This window comes from Rhipicephalus sanguineus, chromosome 1 (genome assembly GCF_013339695.2).
Source record: "Rhipicephalus sanguineus isolate Rsan-2018 chromosome 1, BIME_Rsan_1.4, whole genome shotgun sequence".
Classification (NCBI taxonomy): Eukaryota; Metazoa; Arthropoda; class Arachnida; order Ixodida; family Ixodidae; genus Rhipicephalus; species Rhipicephalus sanguineus.
This window is the reverse complement of record NC_051176.1, coordinates 297,930,491-297,952,622: the sequence shown is the minus strand read 5'-3', so window position 1 is coordinate 297,952,622 and position 22,132 is coordinate 297,930,491. Positions and strand designations below refer to the sequence as shown.

The window sequence follows — 22,132 nt, the reverse complement described above, 5'->3', positions numbered from 1 at the left end:
ACAAGAGGAAGAAGACTTCTCTTTCGCGCGAGCTGCGCCTGTAGCGGTCGCCTCTGGAACTAAGGTGACGGTTACGGCGCGGGATTTCGTCCCAGCTTAAGAACCTGGCGAGCCAGCTCCTAATACTAAAAATTATTGTGATGTGCTTTCATGGACACACGTTGCGAAGAGCGAATAAAATGGCACCAAACAAAAACGAAGGTCGACCACGAGCTGCACGAGCTATTGTAACAATCGTAAACTGCACCCGAGCGTCGCGTTTGTTTCTCTTGTCTTCTTTTGTCGCGTTTACAGTTTCGCGCCGTTCTTATAATAAAGTGATCAGCTACACATTGCCATTTTTCTTTACTCAATTAAAAAGCAACAACGCGCGTACAGGCACAAGAACGGGGTGTATGCACCAGCTCATCAGTGATGTTTGATTAGGCATATGCCATTTACGAAAGCCTTGCAATAACCTTGCAATAGTCACGTCTGTCAATTACAGACCTGCGTTCCTTCTCGTATGTGAGTTTTAGAGAAAAATAAGTGCGTTCTCATCTAACTTGATTTTGCTGAAGTATCGCATCGATACAGCACTTTATGGTCCTGATCACTAATATAACGCGACGTAGTACTTGTACGGCTTGTTGGAAAAATGCGAAATCAACTTTGTATGCGCATTTCGCCATAAATGGTCTCCAAACATGACAGCTATGAGATCACCTTGATGCTTCCAGATGAGTTTCTATTACTCGCAGGGAACTATGACGTGGACACCACGAAGGGCGCAGTTCACTGCATCATATGTGAGCTTGCCGCACAATATATTAAAAACAGCGGTAAGCGCGAATTTTCTTGAGATAGTGCGATGAAATACAGAGAAAGCGCTGATGTTGTCATTTTTGCTCATTCCTTCAAGTGGGGCAGGGTGTGGCAGGAGGGTTAAAAAACAAAAGTGCAGCTTTTTTCCACTAGAGGGAGAGGCAGAAGAAGCGTCCTTCTCGTGCCTTCCGGTTCGCTCGCGGCTAGTGGCCTGCGTCTGCGATGCCTGTGCAGATCACGTAGTACCATACACAACGCCTCAATGGCCCCGTTTGTCCCCGTGGTACTATTCTCTTTGCTTCTCACGGCCGGCAACCTTATGGGCCGTGGTCCGGGACCTCCAGAACCGCACTCGGATCAGCTGCCGTACACCATGGACGTGAATCCCGTTCATCCTTACCAGGCGCCCGTATACTACATGCGCAACCTTCTCGGCAACCTGGAGTACAAGCCTCGGGACATCAACTTTTTCGTAGAGCTGGCGAGGGAGCCCAACGGCTTCTTGGACATCTTGGACAACTACCAGCACGGCATCAGCATGGTAATACAATTCGGAAACGCTATACTCGCGGTCGTGGCAATTGGTGGCATGGTCGTGGTGGCAGCTCGTTGGGGAGGCTACTGCGGCGGAGACGACTTCCATGAGATTACGCCATTCTCCAGGACCTCCTACACTATCATTATGTCAGCGACGCTATTCCTTGCCGCCGTAGATTTCGTTCTGGCATTCATGCTGTACCAGAGTAGCAGCGATCTCAGTGCCTCTATCGACGCCCTGCCTGCTGTGAAGGAGATGGCTGCCAAAGATCTCGCTGCCTTTGTGACCAACACCATCAACCAGAAGATGGACGTAGCAGAGCGCAAAAAGCGTCGTCGTCTCGAAGAACTGGAAGACGACTTCCAAAAAGCATTCAGTCGCTTTCTCAAAGCTCGTGTGCACAGCGACCTCATGCTTCGCGACACCGTCAACATCAGCGACTGCGCCGACAATGCGAGGGAGATCGGCATGCTTTTCGTGAAGGATGGCGCTCACACTCAAGGACGCCGGCTGCTGAAAACGAGCAAAAGTCTCGCTCGAGTTCACCACTTCCAGGACCGACTCTGTGATCTTGTGGCTGCAAGAGTGGAGAAGGCTACCGCTCACGATAGAAGAAAAACTGTCGAGAAGCTCAAGAAGGAACTCCATGAAAGTACACAAGCCAGTGCACAGGCGGAACTGAAAGAAACGCTCAATGGCTTGGACAGAGCTTTCAACAGACTTACCTCCTACGGCTCAAAAACTGGCTGGTGGGACCGATTTCGGTCAACGGCGATGTTTGGAATTGTGCCTGCATTTTTCATTCTAATCCTTTTCGTGCTCGTCCCATTTGCTATAGCAGGCATGACGCAGCACAAGTTTGAAGAAGAACCTGAGGAACGGAACATCCGGTCGCATGTGTCAGGTGTGGCGCTCATTTATTGCGCTTTCTTCCTCTACATATTTGTGGTGTTGGCATTGTACATCGCCTTGCAACTATTCCCATACGGCGCAGTTGGAGAGTGCTACCTCTGCGGTGCGTACAGACAGGGATCCTTCCAAGTCCTCAACATGCTAGCAGTGCGACTATGGCCTCTCAACGAACGGGCTTCGATGTTCCGTGGCATACATCCCAGCGAAATATTAAGCAAATGCAGCCACGGGGATGCGACACTAGCCGACTTGAGCGTACCCGCTGAAGTGCGTCAAGATATTGATGCTGGACACAGGACTACGCGAGCTCCAATGCTGGACTCTGAGCCATTCAAGCTGGCCCAACGAATGCCGGCGTTCCTTGTCCACGACCGGCACGTTGCCATGCTACCCAGTGAAGATATCAACGTGACCAAGTTCATCACATCGCTACGCACAAGCCTATCCAAGGAACGCAGCCTGAGCAAGAACACACGCCGTAAAGCTTCACTTTTCCTCGTGAAATGGAACAGGCTGGACCTGAAGGACACCAATGAACGCCTCGCTGCCGCTAACTACCGCCGCATGCTGCTCACAATGCTACCCAAGTACTACGAGGAGTACTTTTACGGACCCACCATTGACCGACACATAGGAAATTGTGGTCCTGTTTACAACGTCGTGGATAAGACTATGAGTGCCACCTGTGATGGCTTCATTGACTCGCTTTTAGCGTTTGTTTTCCTTCTTGTCGTTGCGGCGGTGGCTTCGACATTGCTCGCGATCATGGCCGCAAGAGGAGGGAAAAGGCACAAAAGAGGCCACAGGAGGAAGCGAAAGAAAAGGAAACACCACAAAAAGAAGCACCACAAAAAGAAGCACCACCACAAAAAGAAGTCAGACGAAAGTGAATCCGAGTCCGCATCGAGCGCTTCAAAGGCCACTTCTCCGGAACCGTCAAAGCCTGTCACGCCGGTACCAACACCACCAAAGACGCCTCCGAAGACAGCCTCTGAGGACGCTGTCATCCGCATAACGACCACAAGGACAGGTGAGAGCCCAGCTGGATCCGTGGACCAAACGGACTATCTAGAGATTCGCATCCCGAACCAGCAGGAGCAGTCGGCACCAGTGATGGTGCAGCCTGCAAAGCCACCCACGCACACCGTAGAGACGCTCCACATTCAGATTCCGCAACAGCAGCAAGTGGCACCGGTTGTGGTGCCGCCGCCTCCCCAGCCACAGACGTCCACTATCGAAATCCGGGTTCCACAGAAGCTCATGTCACCCAAGTCGCCGCAAATAGTGGCCGTGCCTGCAAACCGGCGCCAGGTACAACGCATGGTCTCGCTCGACCTCGCAGGCAATGAGAACGCGCTCGGAGCCAGGCGCTCGACGAGTCAGACGTCGTTGGTGCGGCTGACTCGGAGCCCCGTTCAGCCGGTGCAGGTGCTGCGGCAGCCCTCAGGGGGACAGCTACAGTGGCCATGGAACTTGTGGTATCCGTACTGGGGCGGTGGCGGCGGCCAGCCCTTGGCGCGCGCGGTCAGCCTGGTCACCGAGTCCTCGAGCTCGGTCGAGGTCGTCGAGCGGGCCAGGGTGCCCACCGGAACAGTTGTGCGCCGAGTCCAGTCAGGCCCTATAGTTACACGAAGGGTTGTAACGGGCAATTCGCCCTACACCCCCATGTACCCTTATTATGCGTACCCACAGCCCTGGTGACAGAAACGGACCTGGACTATCTGAAAACAGTCTTTAATGTGTCGAACCGGATCGCCGCTGCCGTCAGTGAGGCTGGTTCTGCTGCTGCCGCCCCTATCCACTGGTCGTCTTGTGGGGATCTGGGAAAAAAAGAGAAACGCCCACAGTTGGTCCCTGGAGGTCAGCCGCAGCTCTGCCCGCTATGTGCATGCCCGATAAGCAGTGTCTCTCTCTCTCGTTTCAGACGTGAACCCGAACGAGCCACACCGATGCAGACGTTGGTCTACGAAAGCCCTTGCAGAAGCACCCAGCAGCTTGTAATTTTACGACGAGATGACACTGGCTACCATTCTGTGTACTTATACACCTAACAGGGCAAATATAAGACATACTCTCATACAACCGGGGCAGTTATAGCTGGTCCGTTGTGGACTCAGACCTGTCAGGTGTAGTGTGACCACTGTTTTTAGTGATCTCTAATAAACAACAGAGGAGCACCTTTATAATCTTGCTACATATTTAATGCCACCGGCAATGAATTGAGCTAATGCGCGAGCGCACTGCTCCCCGTAGTGAAATTCCGAAAGAAATTCATTTTGCTCTCGTGCATTCCTTCCAGAATTCTGCCCAGGTTGCCGAATACCAGCTTGACATCCATTTAAAGAAATACTAAAGGAGTGTTAGCTATGCAAATGTGGTGTTTCGGAAAGCGAGGTAGAATCAAATGTTACCTTTTATGTCGTAAGACTTTGCGATAATTACTCATTGTTTCTGGTAATCTACGATGCTGTTGCATTGCCAAATTGAATAATAACATACGTACCGCGATAGTTGGGCACCTATCCGATGAATGTATACTTTTTCCGTGAGGAAGTTTCGCCTACAAACTTCCCATGGACAGCAACGCGAGCTTTAGGCCGAAACAGTTGAAATTTTCAAGATCAACACTCTTCTAACCTCAAGTTAAATCATATATGCACAGTAAAGTTAGGTGCCACCGCAGCTAAGCCTGACTTTTTGCTGCTTTTTACAGTTGAGCAACTTCTGGCTTCTTTTTTTATTGCCTTTTTATCAGCGCAACATGAATCAACGCATCAAAGAAATAAATTTACCGTTCTGTAGAATAGGACAGATCCAAAAATACATATATATATCTACATCTACTGAGGAAGACAATGTGAACATAGCATCCACTTGTGGCTGGTTACGTGGGTAGACTATGCTGGGAGGTCTCAAGATGTTCAGACCTGTAGGACGTGCCCAGTGCATACACTCATCAAATGTACAAGGCTTATTTTCCAAGCAGTGCAGCTAGAAATCACTGCAGCCGCACCGGTAATAGGGTGAAACTTGTGGCGCACAAGAAAGACACGGACAAAGAAAGTGACGACAGGTCGATGCACATCGTCCTGTCGTCACTTTCTTCGTACGTGTCCTTCTTAGTGCGCCACAAGTTTCACCATGTATCACCACCAACAAGCCCATTCTTACGTCCTGTCAGTTAATAGGGCGCCAACTCCTTTGCCACCTGTACACACGCCGGTTACATTCGTTTAGTGCTCTGCCGGAAACTTCTGCAGCAACATCCCGCTCGATGAGGAAATGGTACATATCCAACGGCGACTCATCCGTTAAAATAACGGCATATACAGCGTCGTGTCGTAAGCAAAATAAAAACGCGCAAATAAATTTACCTTATGTAAGCCCGACTGCGCAAGTCTTGCGAACAAATAAAATCGTTTTCTCACTACATCTAAAGCGGATATTTGCTGCGTGGTTCTCCCTCATCGAACGTCAAATATATAAATATTTCGCAGTTCTTTTTTATATTGCTGACTACTTTTTGTGGCAAAACGACGGTATATTTCTGTGAACATGCAACTTGTAATTAGGTGATTTGCATGCTGTTTGAAACACGGGCAGTCTTAAATATAGGAAAATACGGGCGGCATTGCGTTTGTAGCCGTGTTTAGTGCAAAGGTTACCAAATTTGGAAGCGATGTGTATGATACCGAGGATGCATCCAGGCGTTAGCGGACCAAAACAATTGAAAATGCATGACGAGTACGAAAATATAATGGGCTGTCTCAATGTCGTGAGCACGATTAAGATGAGAAATGCCAATATAGAAAAAAGGACATTCGGTAGTGATGGACTCACCTATTGCGTAATTACCACGGTTCCCTACCCCGAGATTGTTTCCATCATGAGTCTCGCAATCCTTTTCGTGGTATTGCACTTGACAAACGACTGTCTTCGTCGCTCTTAATGATATTACGACATTCCATACCCAGCCGTGACACTCGGAAATTTCAGATATTGCTGATAAAATTTGTGCACTTTCGCTGTGTGACATGGAGCACGAGGCAAGAACTTTCTTTGTAAAAATGTTTTTTTCATTCCCGTGACGCTTTCTCAAATTTCCCTCGCTTTAATCAAACTGCATTAATAAAAATTATTCAAAATTTATCTTTGTGTGTCGGTCTTTCGCTACAGAGGTTCTGTTCAAACGTCCTGCTATAAGACTTCCGAAATTCTTGTGTTCTTCTGCAAGGTACATGTTTTCAGAAACAAGGAAAATGGTGAAAGTTCACGATTTTTTATTAAATAAACTCGCGCCTCCATGACTAATCTAAATATTTGTGCGTTTTTCATGGAAGTGTAGTTTTGTATACAAAAATATAAAAGGTCAAATCTGTTTCACATTTTTTTTTTAAGGAAATCAGAGAAAATGTGCTATTTAACGTATTTTTGACCGTATTTTTTTGTATTGATGCGTTGCGAGCAAAAATACTATCTATATGGCATTCGAGAGAACACTTCATTGTTAAGCAATACAAAGTCTTGTCAAGTCATTTTTGCTTTTGTTTTAGAGAAGAACAAATGTTTTGAAGTTGGTCCTCACAACGCACCCGGCATTTATGTTGCCACTTCGCCACACAGCACGTAGTCACTCTTGCAGCTGACACTACGCACAGGCGGCGGCAAGGAGTATGTCAACAGCTGGTGAGCGATCGAAAGTCTTGTCGTCTTGATGTCATTGTTGTCGAATTGATGTCGAATTAGCGTTACAATGTGAGCACTGTGAGCTGCTCTGTCCTCATATAGTTCACGCGGCCCTATATTATAGTATCCCAAGATAGCATACCAAATGGCTCGTGTCGCAACTTTTAGTGATAAAGCCTATTGTACCGTTTATTTTTTAACACGAAAGTGTTTTATGCCGGGGTCCACCAAGTACATCCGTCACGGATATGACGTTGATAAAATGGACGCCAAAGGGTGAGAAAGAAAAAACCAAGAAAAAGATACCCCGCTGGGAATCGAACCCACGACACTGCGGCCGCGACGGCAAGCGCCCGACGCGCTACCGACTAAGCTAACTCCGGAGATGCTGGACGCGGCGCGAACGCGCCTTATATCTTTCGCACATTCTCTTTCGCGGCGGCCGGAGCGGGGCGGTGCCGCCGTCTGTGGGAGGTGAAAAGAAGTAATGCTTCACGATCGACGCTTACTAGCGCTTCCTCCGAGATTGCACGCGATATCGCAGGTAATGGTTAAAGCGTCTCGATACCAGAGAGGTAGACTGGCCGCGCTGGCGTCGCCGAGGCACCGTTGACGCAGTTACGTTCTTTGCCTTTGGCTTCGTGTTAGCGTGCGTCGGCTCATCGGAGTAGTGCAGCTTCCACGTGCACAGACGGGATTTCTCCGCGGCCGACTGCTTCAATTGCGAGAGCACCGACTAACGAAATTGCTGCAATATGCGTTGCAGAAAGGACGCGATTTCGACGGGCGAATGTCCTGCCTTGGTGGAACGAGAGCAGCGCCTGCGAGACGCACGCGTTTGCGGCTCAGGTTACGAACCTCACCTCCCGTGTTGCTGAAGTGCAGTGTGGGTTATGTATGCATGAGCACAGGCGTCGGCTACCCATTACTAGAAAGCGCACACCGTGCCGTTTCTCTCCTTAATTGACGACGCTTTGAAGAAGCGCATACCGGGTACCAGTGTTGATTATGAGCTTGTTGATATCATCCTTACGCGGGATTCACGATTCGCTGTGTCCAAATATATGTTCACACCGTCAGCTACCACAACGGTTTAATAACGATCATGGGCGTTAGTCGTCGCGATAGAGACATGCTCTCAACCTGGGTGCATCCACGTCAAACGGTGCTATAGCTGCCAAACACGAATAGACATTGTACAAGCTCTCATATATCACTACACAATAAGCACTACTTCTGTGAAGACACGTTTAATATTCGTGTTATACCGATTCCTATGACGGAGGGATCAGCCGTGTTTTTGTTCGTTTGTTCTGCTTTGTTTTCGCTGTTCTTTATTTTTTCTCTGCATCATACACATCCGCAACGCTTTAATGTGTTCTTGACAACCATTCGTCTGTGGTACCACTTAGCCTTATGTTTCAAACAAACATGTCACGTTTTCAGTCGCAAATAGTGCATTTTCCGGCAAGAAAATAATAAATAAAGTGCGCACGTAGTATAGAGACGCAACAACCGAAAAACTTTAGCATAGTTTTTATCTTGTGTCTTGCCTGAAACACCACTACCATGTTAGTCTTGTGAAACATATGTGCAATAAAAGTCACCATATCCTTGATCTTTATTTTTCGGTTTCCAAGCATTCTCTGCGGTCGTTGTAAGTCGCACTTGTTCTATCTTACGTCGCCTCCTCTGAAGATTGTGCAGATGTGTAATACCGACACTTTGAGCACATATGCCAGCCTTTATGGTCATTACATTGATGTGGTTTTCATATCTAAACGGAAGGGCACGGGAGCAATGTTACACTGAGTTGCATGACTTGAAATGTGTGACCACTGTCAAAAAAAGGTATTACTGTGGTTTATGTAGTGCTGATGTCTTGGATGCATAATAAAGCAGTGGGTAATAGATCAGAAAGAGGCCAATTAAAATCACACCACATTATTATTATTATTATTATTATTATTATTATTATTATTATTATTATTATTATTATTATTATTATTATTATTATTATTATTATTATTATTATTATTATTAATCTCTTTCTTCTTTCACTGCGTTATCGTGCTTCTGAGAGTACATCTTCAAATTCATGCGTCGAGTTTTAGTAGTGGCGCAAAAGAGACATGCCAGGGTATCTGCGGTTGTGCATTCATACGACGAAGAAATCATCCGTGAGAAAGCTTAAAGCTTGGTGGTCTTCCCTTCTGGAGCAGGCTCGTTCTAGACCATGCAATCGCAATGAAACATTATACTGTTTGTACACACGCGTGAGAATATTCTTTGTGGCTATGCCTCGTATGGATCTACTGCCTAAGTTTTCATGTTACCAAGAAACATTTCTACGAGGCGCATGATTCCAAGTTACAGGATGATTTTCCGGGAAAACCTTTGAGACGTTGAAAGATACTCAGATTTATGGCTTTCTTCCGGGTGTCTACTTCATCGCAGGAACGCAGAGTTAAAGTGGTTAGAGCTGAGGTGAGTGAGTGTACGCACTATGATGAATGCGCTCAGGTCAAGCGCAACGAGCAAAAGCAGCAAAGGGAGCGTCTATTCGCATCTCAATAGCTCGGGGTCACGCGACCAGAGCAGAAACGTCACGCTTGACGTCACTGGTAGAGCGGCACGCTGCTGTCGACTCTGGCTCTGGCAGTTCTGATGCCGGCAAAATAATGAGAACCGCGAATTGGCACGGCGTAGGTCACTGGTCCCCTGCAGTGACACGGACCGACCACTCACGCTGGCCAAAAGGCGATACCTATGCAGTGCCACGCAGAATCTTGCCTGTGACGCTTCTGCTCAGGTCACGTGAACACTAACTTTTGAGGTGCAAATAGACTCTCGTGCAGAGAAATTGTGGCGAGATAAGCTCGTCTTCTGGTGGCTTATTGTGGGTATCCATTGTATATCTGCAAGTTCATGTTGTGCTTGGTGAGCACTACTTCTTCAGGACAGTGACGTATAGTCACTGACATGAAGAAATTTCCGACGTCAATGGCGTCACTGACGTCGCGTGCCCGTGAGAGCTATTTTTGAACCTGTAAGATGCGACATATAACGGTACGCACACTGCCAGTAAGCTGTCATTTACATGCCATCTGCAGCTACTGAATGTCGACATCAAAATGTGGGAGCGTTGTAAAGTGCTTCCGCGCTTTAGGGTGCACAGTATTTCGTTCCAAAGTGAAGGTGGCAACCTTTGAAATGCATTAGAATGTAAAACTGGACCAGTTGGTTGATATCCATGGTAAAAAGGCAGCGAAGCAGGGACGGGTCCACAAGCTAGAGAAGTATAGAGGACGGGCCACGAACAGGCTCTGAACTACGCACTGTTTCCGTGTTTACTTGTTCCTGTTCTCAATGCACCTCTCGGTAGTTATTTCAGCATTGGTCCTGCGTTCCTGCTGCGTTGCTTTTTTACCATGAACCTTGGGACATGGTATTTTACCTCATATTGTACTCCTTCCTCCTTGTGACGCAACTATAGCAGCACTGTCATTATTATCTGTTACCGCCTCACAATTTCGCGACACTGTAGCTATGTTTGGCCAGACAGAAGTAAAATGTTCCTGCAATAGTCTAAACACAAGAGGGGATATGGAACATTCGCACACATTCTACATCGATATGTGTTAGGCTCTAATTGCGTTCACAGAAAACTTCTACATGAAAACCTGCACAGAAAATATCCTGGGGTCAAAAACACCCCACTTTCCGCTCGTAAGAAAGGGTCATCATAGGTCAAAAACTTCCGTTCGCATTATGTTCGCTATCACATATACGCTTGCTCGGTGTCCGTTCTTATAAATAGTCTATGCGTGTAAATTATTTTGTTTTTGCACAAGGTTTTGACAAGGTTGTGTAATCTACAGTGTACAGCTTGTGCAGCGCGAAGAGACGGGCCAAGAAGAAACGCACAAACGAAACTTTCGCGCTGCACAAACCTTGTACTGAAGATCGGGCACCAACTAGCCCGTGAACGAATTCTTCTGGGTAATCTAATTTTCGTAAGACAACTATAAATAAAATTATGCGGAGTATTTATTAGGTTGTAGATGTTCCTTTCAACGCGAATTATTCGAGTAATTGTTATTTCGAAGAATCAAAATTGAACCCACGAATTAAAAATTCCACTGCACAGAGAGAACGTGTTCCTGCATTCGACGCCATTACATTCACCCGTCCCGAAACACTGTGCACACCCGACGTTGCCAGCATTTTGCTGTCGTGATGGCGCACAGCGGTAAGCGGATGAGCGCTTCGAGTGACCGCGAACAGTAAAGTGGCTCGAATTAACCCACCAGCATGGCGCCTGCTTGGGCAGCAGTTGAAGGAAGCCTTTCCACGTTAAGCGTTGCTCGGCAGACAGCTGATCGAGGCACCCTATGAGGAAACACGTTCGATGGCACTTCTTTAAAAACAGTGTCTCAACCGCAGCACCCACCCCTGTGGTTTTGCAATGTAACCCACACCGAGCCGCTACGACTCTTCAGCGCCAGCTTACAACGACAAGCAGGCGCTGGCACGAGATGGTCTCCGCTCTCGACACCTGCAAGATAATCACACACTAGGGGCAGCATTCGCTGAGAGATTCTTTGAGAGACGCAGATGCAACGTATTTTCCACGCTCTTCGATATAGCGAAGGTTACGCATTCCTGAATAGAAAAGGAAACTTGCATGAACCGCGCGTTCTGCCGATTTAAAGCTCACAAGACAGCTGCATGATCCTAAGACGTCGCCTTCTTTGCGAGGCCTGGGCGAAAGGACAAACAGCTTCTTGAAAAAAAAAATTTTAGCAGTTAACGTCAGATTGGGCTTAGGGGAGTGAAGCGCACATTTCAGTGGATGCGCAAGCGTAACCTTTTCTTTGGCGTAACCTGTTTTCAGCCTTTTATTGTCGCCTTCCGTCGTCTCTTAAATGTCTCAGAGAATGCGACCATCCAACATACATGTTTTGGTGGAGCGAACATGGAAGTAAAGGATAAATGGATAAGAAATACATGGATTATTAATTCATGAACATGCACTTTTTACTGAAGAAAGGACTTATCCTGCGCGCCATAAATAGTCCGTTTTCTCTCGTAGCGTTATGTCGCTGACCAAAAGTAAGTCGTGCTCAAACTACTGGCCAATATATTGCGTCTCCTGTCGCAGCTAGCAGAGCACGAAATTTGTTTGGGGGGAGGGGGTGACGTTTCTCACTCTTCTTTGTGTATGGTCGTGCGTGTGTGTATGTGTGTGTGCATCCCATGAAAAATATCGGGGGGAGGGGGATTGCTGAAGCCCCCAAACTGGCTACGTCACTGGAGCACGTTCGCATTTTGAGTGAAAGCACCACGACCGCGGCCGCATGCGCCGTGGGGTCAACTTCAGTCCAAGAATAATGCTGCTGTGGCCACGATGACTCCAATTCTCGAAGTGCTTTTGGCTACGCTGAAAGACAAGGTGTTTTCCGTTGAACTAACACTCTCACTGGCGTTCAGTGCGTGGCGGTAACAGTATGTTTCGTGTCTCGTCTTCATAAAAAAAATGTTTCGTGCGAATAAAAACGAGTTATCACCGATATAAAGCACCTCAACATTTCAACACATAATGACGTTACTGTCAAGGCATTTGCTTTTCACATATATCATAAATATGAATACATTAGCATTTCGACATTCCTGTTTTGATTCTTCTAGCTTATATAGAGAATATCCCTTCAGCGTAAAAGTTTTTTGCGTTTTGGCCCAGATAATGATAGTAAAAGAACAATAGTGACGGTAAAAGAATAACAGTAAGTTTTGACGCGAAAAAGTTTGAACCAACGCAGGGCAAAGTTCAGCTAGAAAGCGTACCGAAACTTAATAAAAATGTGTGTGTGTGTGTGTGTGCGCGAGCGTGCGTGTATGTATGTATGTATGTATGTATGTATGTATGTATGTATGTATGTATGTATGTATGTATGTATGTATGTATGTATGTACGTCTGTGTGCGTGCGTGCGTGTGTGTGTGTGTGTGTGTGTGTGTGTGTGTGTGTGTGTGTGTGTGTGTGTGTGTGTGTGTGTGTGTGTGTGTGTGTGTGTGTGTGTGTGAGAGAGAGAGAGAGAGAATGGGGGGGGGGTGTTCTGGTGTTTTGCTTTCCTCTCTGAACGTAATCAGCTGCCTCACTTCGGTCTTTTAGCACATCAGATGCCGGCCTGCGCCTTGTGTCCTGTTCCAGCATCCGACGCGTCATACTCACGGACGCACGCCGTCTTGCATTTGGCCTCTGTGTCGAAGCGGTTGTCGTTGCCGTCGCAACCTCCGTACACGAACAGCTTGCAGGAGTTGGTCTTGCTGTCATAGTACCACTTGGTCGAAGCATCTTCGCAGTTCCCGGGGTCCTTCTTTAGGGTGCACGCTTTGTTGTGCGCAGCATTGCCTGCGCACAGTGACCAAAGGGTCATCTCTGAGCAAAGGGCTCGTTAAGGGAGAGTGGTTACGCACAGATAAACCCTTTTCCATAAAAAATATGGGAATACGCTGAAATTTTTATAAAATATTGCACGTCAAGCCAAAGCTTACTGCTATGTTGCATGGTCAGGGATAATTTCGAACCGTACAGGAAAGCAAGAGACCAGTTACGACTAACTGCACGAATGCACGTGTTCACTAGAAATTTTCGTTCATGAAATTTATCTCATGTCATAGATCTGGTTTATTTAGGGTCGGTATAACAATGCAGACGTTCACCTTTCTGCGTTCTCCTTCTCTTCTATACCATAAACAATTTAGGTTCGAACATAATCTCCTGGCATTATTACGAGACACGCTTGCACATAACTTGCATAACTATACTCGAGTTGCTGTCATTCAATTACCGTTCTGAGTAAGCTTGTAACTTGCACTTACTTAGTAGCCTAAGTTACGCGTAAGCAACTTGCAGGATCAAACAAGCGAGGTGTACTTGCGGCCGGGCCAGTGCTTTCATCAGAGTTCTCTATCATGGAAAGCTTGTCACCACACTAAAGAACATCATCAGAACATCATTTTCGTACCGGCAAAATGCAGTGAATGAGCACTTTCGCTTCACGGACAGCGCTAAGTAGCCGGTGATGTTATGGGACTGCCTGCCGTATGCACCCCGGTCCATCATCGAACACCTATGGAGCCTACTCGTCAACTTCCTTTTCACGACTAGGCTCCCTATTTTAGTAATTGGCCTACTGAGTATACGGACCCTTGCACAGGTTCTAATGGCTGGTTGTCAATCGTGAACTCGCGTTCTCTCGCCGGGCCTCCTAACATTATTTTTGTCGTTTGCATATTTTTCTTGAACTCTACTTTAAAGCTTTCCCAGTTGAAGTCTTCAGTCATTTGTTGCAATTTGTCGCCATTATTGCCGAAGAGCGCAATTTCATTTTCAAACCGTAAGTTGCCGAGATATTATTCGTTTAACTTTATTCCTATTTCTTCCCAAACTAGTCGTTCGTGTACCTCTTCTAAACAAGAGTGGAGAGATTGCCTCTATTTTCCTGACCCCTTTCTCGATCGCAGTTTTCTTTTCTTTTCTTTTTTTTTTTTCCTGTGGAGAAGTCTATCGAGCCTAAAATAGCACTCACTGCACGTACGGATCACTGCCGACGTTTTTTTTTTGTTTTTTTTTTCCCCAGATATATGTTAAGGTCCTTTCGGCGTACAGTATCTATTTGCGTCTGCCGCAAGCCTCTCCTCTAAGTGCAGAGATCTCAGGTCCCCCATGAACCAGTCGCATATTTTATTAAATTATTCGCTTTGCGGCCCCCATCGCTAGACACTCGGTTCTGCTTATCCACGTTGAATACTCGTCAGGTGGGTCCGATCGCCGCTCGTGTGCGCGGTTTAAAGGACACCTCTGCACCAAACCCGCAGGTCGCCGGTGATGCTGCGCAGGCTGCCTTTCAGTCCCACGCTCTTTTTTACCGCAGCATCCAGTGCCGCTGGTGGTGCAATCAGAGACGTGGCCACACGTAGCCTTGACGTGCGCAAGGATAACGGGTCCGGCGCTTCCCCGGCCGCAAGTGCCGTCATGGCCTTCGGGCGCCTATCTCGCCATCATCGTATGCTCGCTCCAGAGGTTGCGCGCACTCCTTCCGAGCTATCGAGACGGCATTCCCTGCCTCACTTGAGCAACGAAACAAAGACTGCGCGCCTAGAGAGAAGGTGTTGGCCCTCCGAGTCTGCTTCGGTGGTCGAGTTCCAGGGAGCTCGCACAAGGAGCGTCGGTGACGTGAGTGCCATGATGATGGCGTCGGTCCACCCTGTGACCCCCATGACGTCCCTCCCCGCTGTCGAGGGAGGTCATCCCACCTTTCTCAGCGCTCGACGTGTTTTGCTTCATTATGCTCGTCTTGTTCGCGTCGGAGATAACGCGCAGACCAGTTCCGCTGGGAATCTCGCATAGAGCGTGCGGCGTGGTAAATATCATTGCTTCATGCGTATCGCCGCTGGCCGCCGAAGCTCAACCGCCTGCGACTTACCGGTCTTCGCGACCGAGAGCGTCCCGTTCATTTCTTTTGCAAAACTTGCGAATCTAACGGGTGCGCTCTGTGTCGCAAATAAAATGAAGTCATCGAAAGAGACGCTTTAGCACGACTTAGCTGATGCATTGTACGCAATGCAAAACGACGTGAAAATATAATAGGAGAGCACCAGATACTATCGAATGTTTTATCAGAATTAATGCACGTACGATACTCGCTTGCCGGCGTGTCGGGGACCAGCGCACAGTATTACGCCTTAAACATGTTGAGTGGATTCAGCGCAATACAATGAAGACAGGGGTAAAGAGGAACACCCAACATGTTGGACAGAATCCAACTCGCTCAAATGTCAGTTCTTCTGTACTACGCCTGTCGCACTCGTGCAATAGAATATGAGTTCGGAGCTGGCGATCCATTCTTCGAGCTAAGTTCAATGTGTCATCTGCAAGACGATTGCGTCAACTGACCTCACTTTCTTTCCAATAAGGCTGACACTGTCAACGGGAGTGAAGTTCGTCATACGCATGCCTATAGCAAAGTTTCTCAAGGAAGAAATCAACCCGGCGGTTGCAGACAGACGCCACTGACTCATTTTATCATTTGTCTTCAAGAAGAAAAGCTAGTTGGCCTACAGTTGATATTTGCTGAAAGACAAAATTGTGGCTATTAAAAGACATTGACCACACTTAGACACATTTATGACCGATTTTACCACTTCTGTTTGCCAAGGCGTAAAGGCGGAAGACCACCGCTCTGCGGATGTGCACGTCCGCGGTATATTTCTCGCAAGGACATTGGCAACCCTACCTTCGTATTTGGGTAAATCTCTTTATTACAGCATAGATTTGTTACCGCTGATAGTACAAAACCGAACGGTGAAGTGCAGCAAATCTAAAACTGAAGAAAACCAAAACTGAAAAAAAAAAGAATCAAGGAAACAATACATGGCCGTCGGCAGCTGCCACATACTCAAATCACCGACGATCCTTTGCTTATAGACGCCAGACAACTTAACATTTTTCCATTCCTTCAGTTTTATGAGTGGTTCCTCCGTTGCACATCTATTTTCATTTTGTTGCCCTTCTTTTTCTTCATAACGCGAATAAGTACAATGCCGTCGTTTTCGTTTCTGATAATACTTTCGGCAGTGGTTACGCAACTCATATAACAGTCAGTATGTATTAAATTTGCCCCCAATTTTATTATTTGTTTTTGTCGTTTTTTCTGACAACAGCGGTAATCCATTCGTTTATTTCTCGAGCAGTGTTCGCTTTCTTTGTTATTTATGTTGTCCACATGTGTCACTCAAGGTAACTGATATACGTCCTCAATTTATACGCGAATGGATTTGTGCCAGTCAATAAACAACGGCCCTGACAGCCCTGTCACAAGTACCTAACAAGAACATGGCTGCGGCTTCCAAGAAGAGCACTATTCGCGATACATTAAAATCATTCTCATCCACTTAGCTACAATATTTTCTCCTACAGAACTACTGAATTTAATTGAAACGCTGCAACATTGCAGACTAAACAAAATACATTCCAACCGGCCCAGCCAACATTAAGACTGCAAGAAGCCGTCGCGTGACAAACTAATGCATTCTTCTTTCAAGTTATCCTTCGCCTGCTTCCGCACAACACATATCGTTCATGCGGTACCTTCTGCGCAACAAAGTTTACACTATGTCATTGCACCTGAAAACACTCACCCCTTCCGGGCTAGCCCGCAAATTCTCGACCCCCATCTTCTCCCTGATACTTCAGTGGCAGCCTCATAATCGCAGCAGCAGCGACAGTTGACCCAGAGGTCATGAGAAGTGGCACGAACAAACGGGGGCCCTGAACTGAATCGACCACGTCCTATTTGCTCGGCAAGATCTACGAAATGAATTTCTGGTACTTTATGTGCAAAAAACAAGGTATGATTATAAGGCACGTCGTTGTGGGAGTCTACGGATTAATGTTGACCAGCTGGGGTTCTTTAATGCCCACCTAAAGATAAGTACACAAGTGTTTTTGCATTTCGCCTCCATCTAAATTCTGTCGCTGTCTGACGCCGGCAATGAAAGCCGCGCCTTTGTGCCGGTACGGAAGAGTGGTGTGGGGGTGTCAAAACTTCGTTCAAAGAAAGCACAACTGATAGTCGTGTTTCCTTATAGCTGGTTAAAAACTGCGGCACAAAAAAAAATCTAACAATCTGTTAATGAGTATGCTAACATGGAAATCGTAAAAAAAGAGTTTCCTTTCATATATTCTGTACGCATGGCGTCAAAAATAATTGCGTACACAATCAATAAACACACAATTGCCGATTACAAGTTATTTTCCACGTGACCCGTAGCCTTGGTCAATGCAAAATAAAGTCAACTTCAAGTGTCCTCATCGTTGTGTGTGAAACAACGCAGCTTATCGAGAGGTTAACTGCTCTGGTGATCTGTGGACACCTCTATAAGTGACAAAGATATAAGCTGCTTTTACTATCGATTCGATCACAACTGGACAAGGTTCTGCGATAACGAAGCGAAGTCATGTGCTGCAGCTGCTTTATAGTTACCTTGAAACTTAAGATGATAACACAAACCATGATCCTGAATATATAATGGGCTAAAACAAATGCAATAGTGATAAGCAGTCGGCAAGACGCAAGATCCGCAGGCAACCTTCATTCTATCGAGGTTGCTTTAAATAAAAATCAAGCAGAGAAAGGCTATCAATTCATCTGCGTACGAGCTCATACAGGTCCACCTTGCTACTGCTCCGTTACACAAGAGGACCAAGATAAGCAAGGTTATCAAGATGATTTTGCCTTTAGGCAATCAGTTTCAGACGTGAAGCAGATCGGACACCTTGAAGATGCATTCGCTGTAATGTAAAAACAACTCCCTTGAATTATCGATGTTGAAAGGCACAGCACCTGCCTTTCCCGCTTAGACTACTTTGTTCCCATTCAATTTTTCGCGAGATCGGTACATTAATTTACGCCACGTTATAAAGAAGTTATATTAGCTTAATGTAAGTTTACACATTGTGAAAAAGAAAAGTCCTGTTTGAACTTATTGCGAGTATATCGACGTAAAAACGTGTCTTAAACATGCTGCTGCCTCTTTTCCAGTTAGCTTATACTTTGCCACACCGGTATATGTTTACCCACATAACTTTGAGAACAAAAGTTCGTAGAGTACGCAGAAAGGAATTCGGATGTAATTTTGGCTGTTTCCTCGTAATCTGTGCTCAAGGCCGATTATACAGGCCTTCGTACACGCCAGTGCTTCAGATTACGACGGCGCTGTGCACCTGCTCGCGACTCAACTTCGCACACACGAAGCAAGTGTTGTGCCTCGGCACCTGGCCCCCTTACACGGACAAGAAACCGGACTTGACGTGTGGGGCTTTTCCGCTAAAGTAGAGCGCATGAAAAGACGACGCAATCTCTGACCGAAGCTGCACCAGTGGGACGCTGCATGGGTCGATACTTGCGCACGTGCACCTACTGCCGCGTCTTTTTTTTTTTCGTAATTCCAGATTTCTAGCGAGACCGTGATTGTGTCCACACAATGTATTAGCCAAACCTCAGCTAGAAGCAAATGAATCCCACCAACTCCTACAAAACTCGTTTTCTACCTCAAGGTCCACTCTATTTATAAAGAAATGCAGGCAGCAAACAGGCTTCGCAAGACGTTGCATGTGATCACCTCCACATTGCCGAAATAACACCTTTCTTCCATGAACTTTGTTAGCCAAGTGCACGTTCGTTGGATGTCAATGTTGCCATGCCAAGGTCGCTTGTATATACTGCAGCAGATGGAATAAAGGTGGTTGCTAAGACATTGTTCTGCGGTACTCCTTATAGGACTACTAGAGTGTGATAATAAAAAGAGATCTGAGAGGAATATGCATGAATGTAAGGAATACAGTTTCGCAGTTCGTTGGTATTTAAAGGATACTGGGAAAGCCATGACAAAAACATGATTCCGAATGCGTTAGACTTTCCTTTTGTCAAAAGAAAAGCAGGACAACTAGGATTCAAAGCTTTACAATAGTGGCGGCTACTTTTTCAAACTAATTAAAAGCGCTAGTTGTTATGTGGGACTTTGACGCCCCGTCGCGTTCGTGGTATGCGCGATACAATTGGATGCACCTGAAAACCGACGACGCGTTCTTATAAAGGCACCATGCAGTTAACAAAAAGCAAGACGAAGAGTGATCGCGCTTAAATGGAAGCTCCGTTGTTCGAGCCTTCATTAGTTCGAATGGTTTTGCCTCCCGCACGCACACGGGCAAAATAAAAAGGACCGCAAGAGCGATATTGAAAGTCATGGGGTGTGAGTTGCAAAGAAAGTGTAAGAAAGGCTATATAGCTGCAAGGATATATCTGAAATAGAAACCATCCTCCTTAATAAAATTCTGATTGCGACTTCACTACATGTCAGTATTAGAAAACTTTCCAGCAGTAAGTTCAGGAATCCATTTTCACAGTCCCTTATTCTCTGGCTTTACATGAATATTCTTCGTAGTTCTCGCTACACAAGCTCCGCCATAACCACAGAAGACAGCAGCGAGGCATGCATTTACATTCAAATGCTACTTCGAGAAGTCGAGTGGTCCTCATTGGTACGTTGGACGACAGGAAGCAGACGGGACGATAAATGTCCAGTATGCCTCGGCTGGTCCGGCGTGTCCGGCGAGAAGCAGCCGACTCCCCGAAGCGTGGTGGTAAAATCTTTTCATTCCTGACATTCTCGGAAGTGACGAGACCAAATCGGAGAACCGCGTGTTCCGATCATCCTCGTAGGCACCCGCAGCGGCGAGACAAATGCCGAATTCACGCAAAAGGAAACTTGGCACCAGGGGCGTCAGGAGCACTGCCCGTGGCGCTGGTCGCAAGGGGTGGGCGGTCGGACAAGAGCCACAAAGCAATTAGCGATTTCTACTCACACACGAGTGAAAGGGAGATGAGAAGCAGGCAGACGAGGCACACAAGGGACTTCATGTTGGCGGCGCAAGAGGCACAAAAGCGAGCCCTCTCCTCGGCGGCTGGTTTAAATACAGCGCCCAACCGGTTGCACGCGGGTCACCTGACGACGCGAGCACCGCGGCGTCGGCGGCAAAGTGGAACAGCCCCCCACTCCACGCCGCCGCCGCCGCTAACGACTTGACGCGGGAACCCGGAAACCATCAGCCGGCGGTCGCGCCCTTCAGCCACGCTCCCGCGACCGTGTCTGACCTACTGACGATGTCAAAGAAAACCGAATCAAAACCTACGCATCCTATTCGGATTAACAGGCAAGCAGATGCGCGCGAGCACGCTGCGTCCTCCCACACCGCCCGCACGCGCGCCTTTTGTCAACCCACTCCTGACCCGTAGATGTGGGAGAAACCATGTCGGCCCAAGGTTAGACAAAGCCCAAAACGGCGAGAGCGCCGGCAAGAACGCATATCACCCTCTCCCCAACCTGGTCAGTTGCATGGCAATCGAAGAGAGCGTGTGACGTTATAGTAAGAAGTCGCGGTAGACCAGAAGGGGACACACCAAACCACAGTCCACACAGAGGCACGGTAGCGGAGCTGCCCGCGTTGACGAAGACGCGAGCGCACAGAGAATAAATAAAATAGGAAAACGTAAACTGCAGAACGTTACTCGATGAAACAACCTATCATTTCCTTGTGCCGATAAATACGGACATATATAGTATAGTTACCTTACTTAGCACGCATACATCCGCAATCCCAATCGATTCTGCGCGTCAGCTACCTCGCACTGACAAGCCGTTTCTGCCATCAGAAAGGAACGGCAGCCCTTTCGGCCACGTGCTCGAGCCATGTGGCTAAGTATCTCTATCATCTGTAGTGGCACTCGTACTGCGGGTCCGGCATCGGAACGAAGACGGTGTGACGGAGTTAAAAACGCCGATGGGACGGCGAGAGCGTTGCGAGGACAGAGATGACAATGGCGTGACGACGATTGTGTTACAAATGCAGCAGCATACTATATATGTCTAACGAAAGAGCTTTGGATGGCCTGAAGTTTGTACCATACACTCTTTAAAAGAAAGGTAGTGGTACTTGCTAACTTTTGGGTAGTAACGGCTTGTCACATATGTTACTACCCTGTTAGTAAGTGCATTCAGTAACGGCAAGGGTGGTAACTGTTACTACCTTTGCCGCTACTAACAGCAATTGGTAGCTATTACTACCCTAGCAGTTACTAACCACAGGTAGTAAATAAAGGTTGCAAGAAAAAAAAACAGAGGTAGTAACCGATACTAACTGTTCCTTTTGCAACATCATTTGCCCATTGTTAATCGCGGTCAAATTCATAAGGTCACATCACAACATGAACTTCAGGTAATCTTGCGTGGAGTGACATGAACGAGAATAATACACAGACGTAACAAGTTCACTTAGCGACAGTACTTCATAAGCGACTCCTGGAGTATTTATAGTCCCTGCCTTGGAGATGCATGCGCGGTACAGGTGAGAACATGTATTTCAGGATGAATTATAAAAAAATGTGGACCTAGAGTACTATATACCGTACTACCTGATTATATGTGCGTGGGGACGTAGCACAAGACGTTTAATCAAACATAGCAAAAAAAAAACACAGTATCTCATGTCTATTTGTTATAAAACTGCCACAAGAAAGCGTTATCTACAGCGGCCGAGACAAGGTACTAAGCTCGCCAACATAGCCTC

At 47.0% G+C, this 22,132-nt stretch overlaps 1 protein-coding gene across 2 annotated transcripts; it reads right to left on the bottom strand.

The window, feature by feature from the left end:
• Positions 1–3,972: 3,972 nt before the first annotated feature.
• On the bottom strand, positions 3,973–20,513 carry LOC119379336 (protease inhibitor carrapatin). 2 transcript variants are annotated; one of them, XM_049411934.1, is made up of 4 exons: positions 20,372–20,513; positions 13,175–13,354; positions 11,251–11,332; positions 3,973–4,074 (listed from the first exon to the last, which is right to left on the bottom strand). In XM_049411934.1, coding segments are annotated over exons 1-4 (318 nt in total). In that variant the 5' UTR covers positions 20,427–20,513; the 3' UTR covers positions 3,973–4,073. The 2 variants fall into 2 exon arrangements, with proteins under 2 accessions (XP_049267891.1, XP_037504542.1); XM_037648614.2 differs by lacking the exon at positions 11,251–11,332.
• Positions 20,514–22,132: the final 1,619 nt, after the last annotated feature.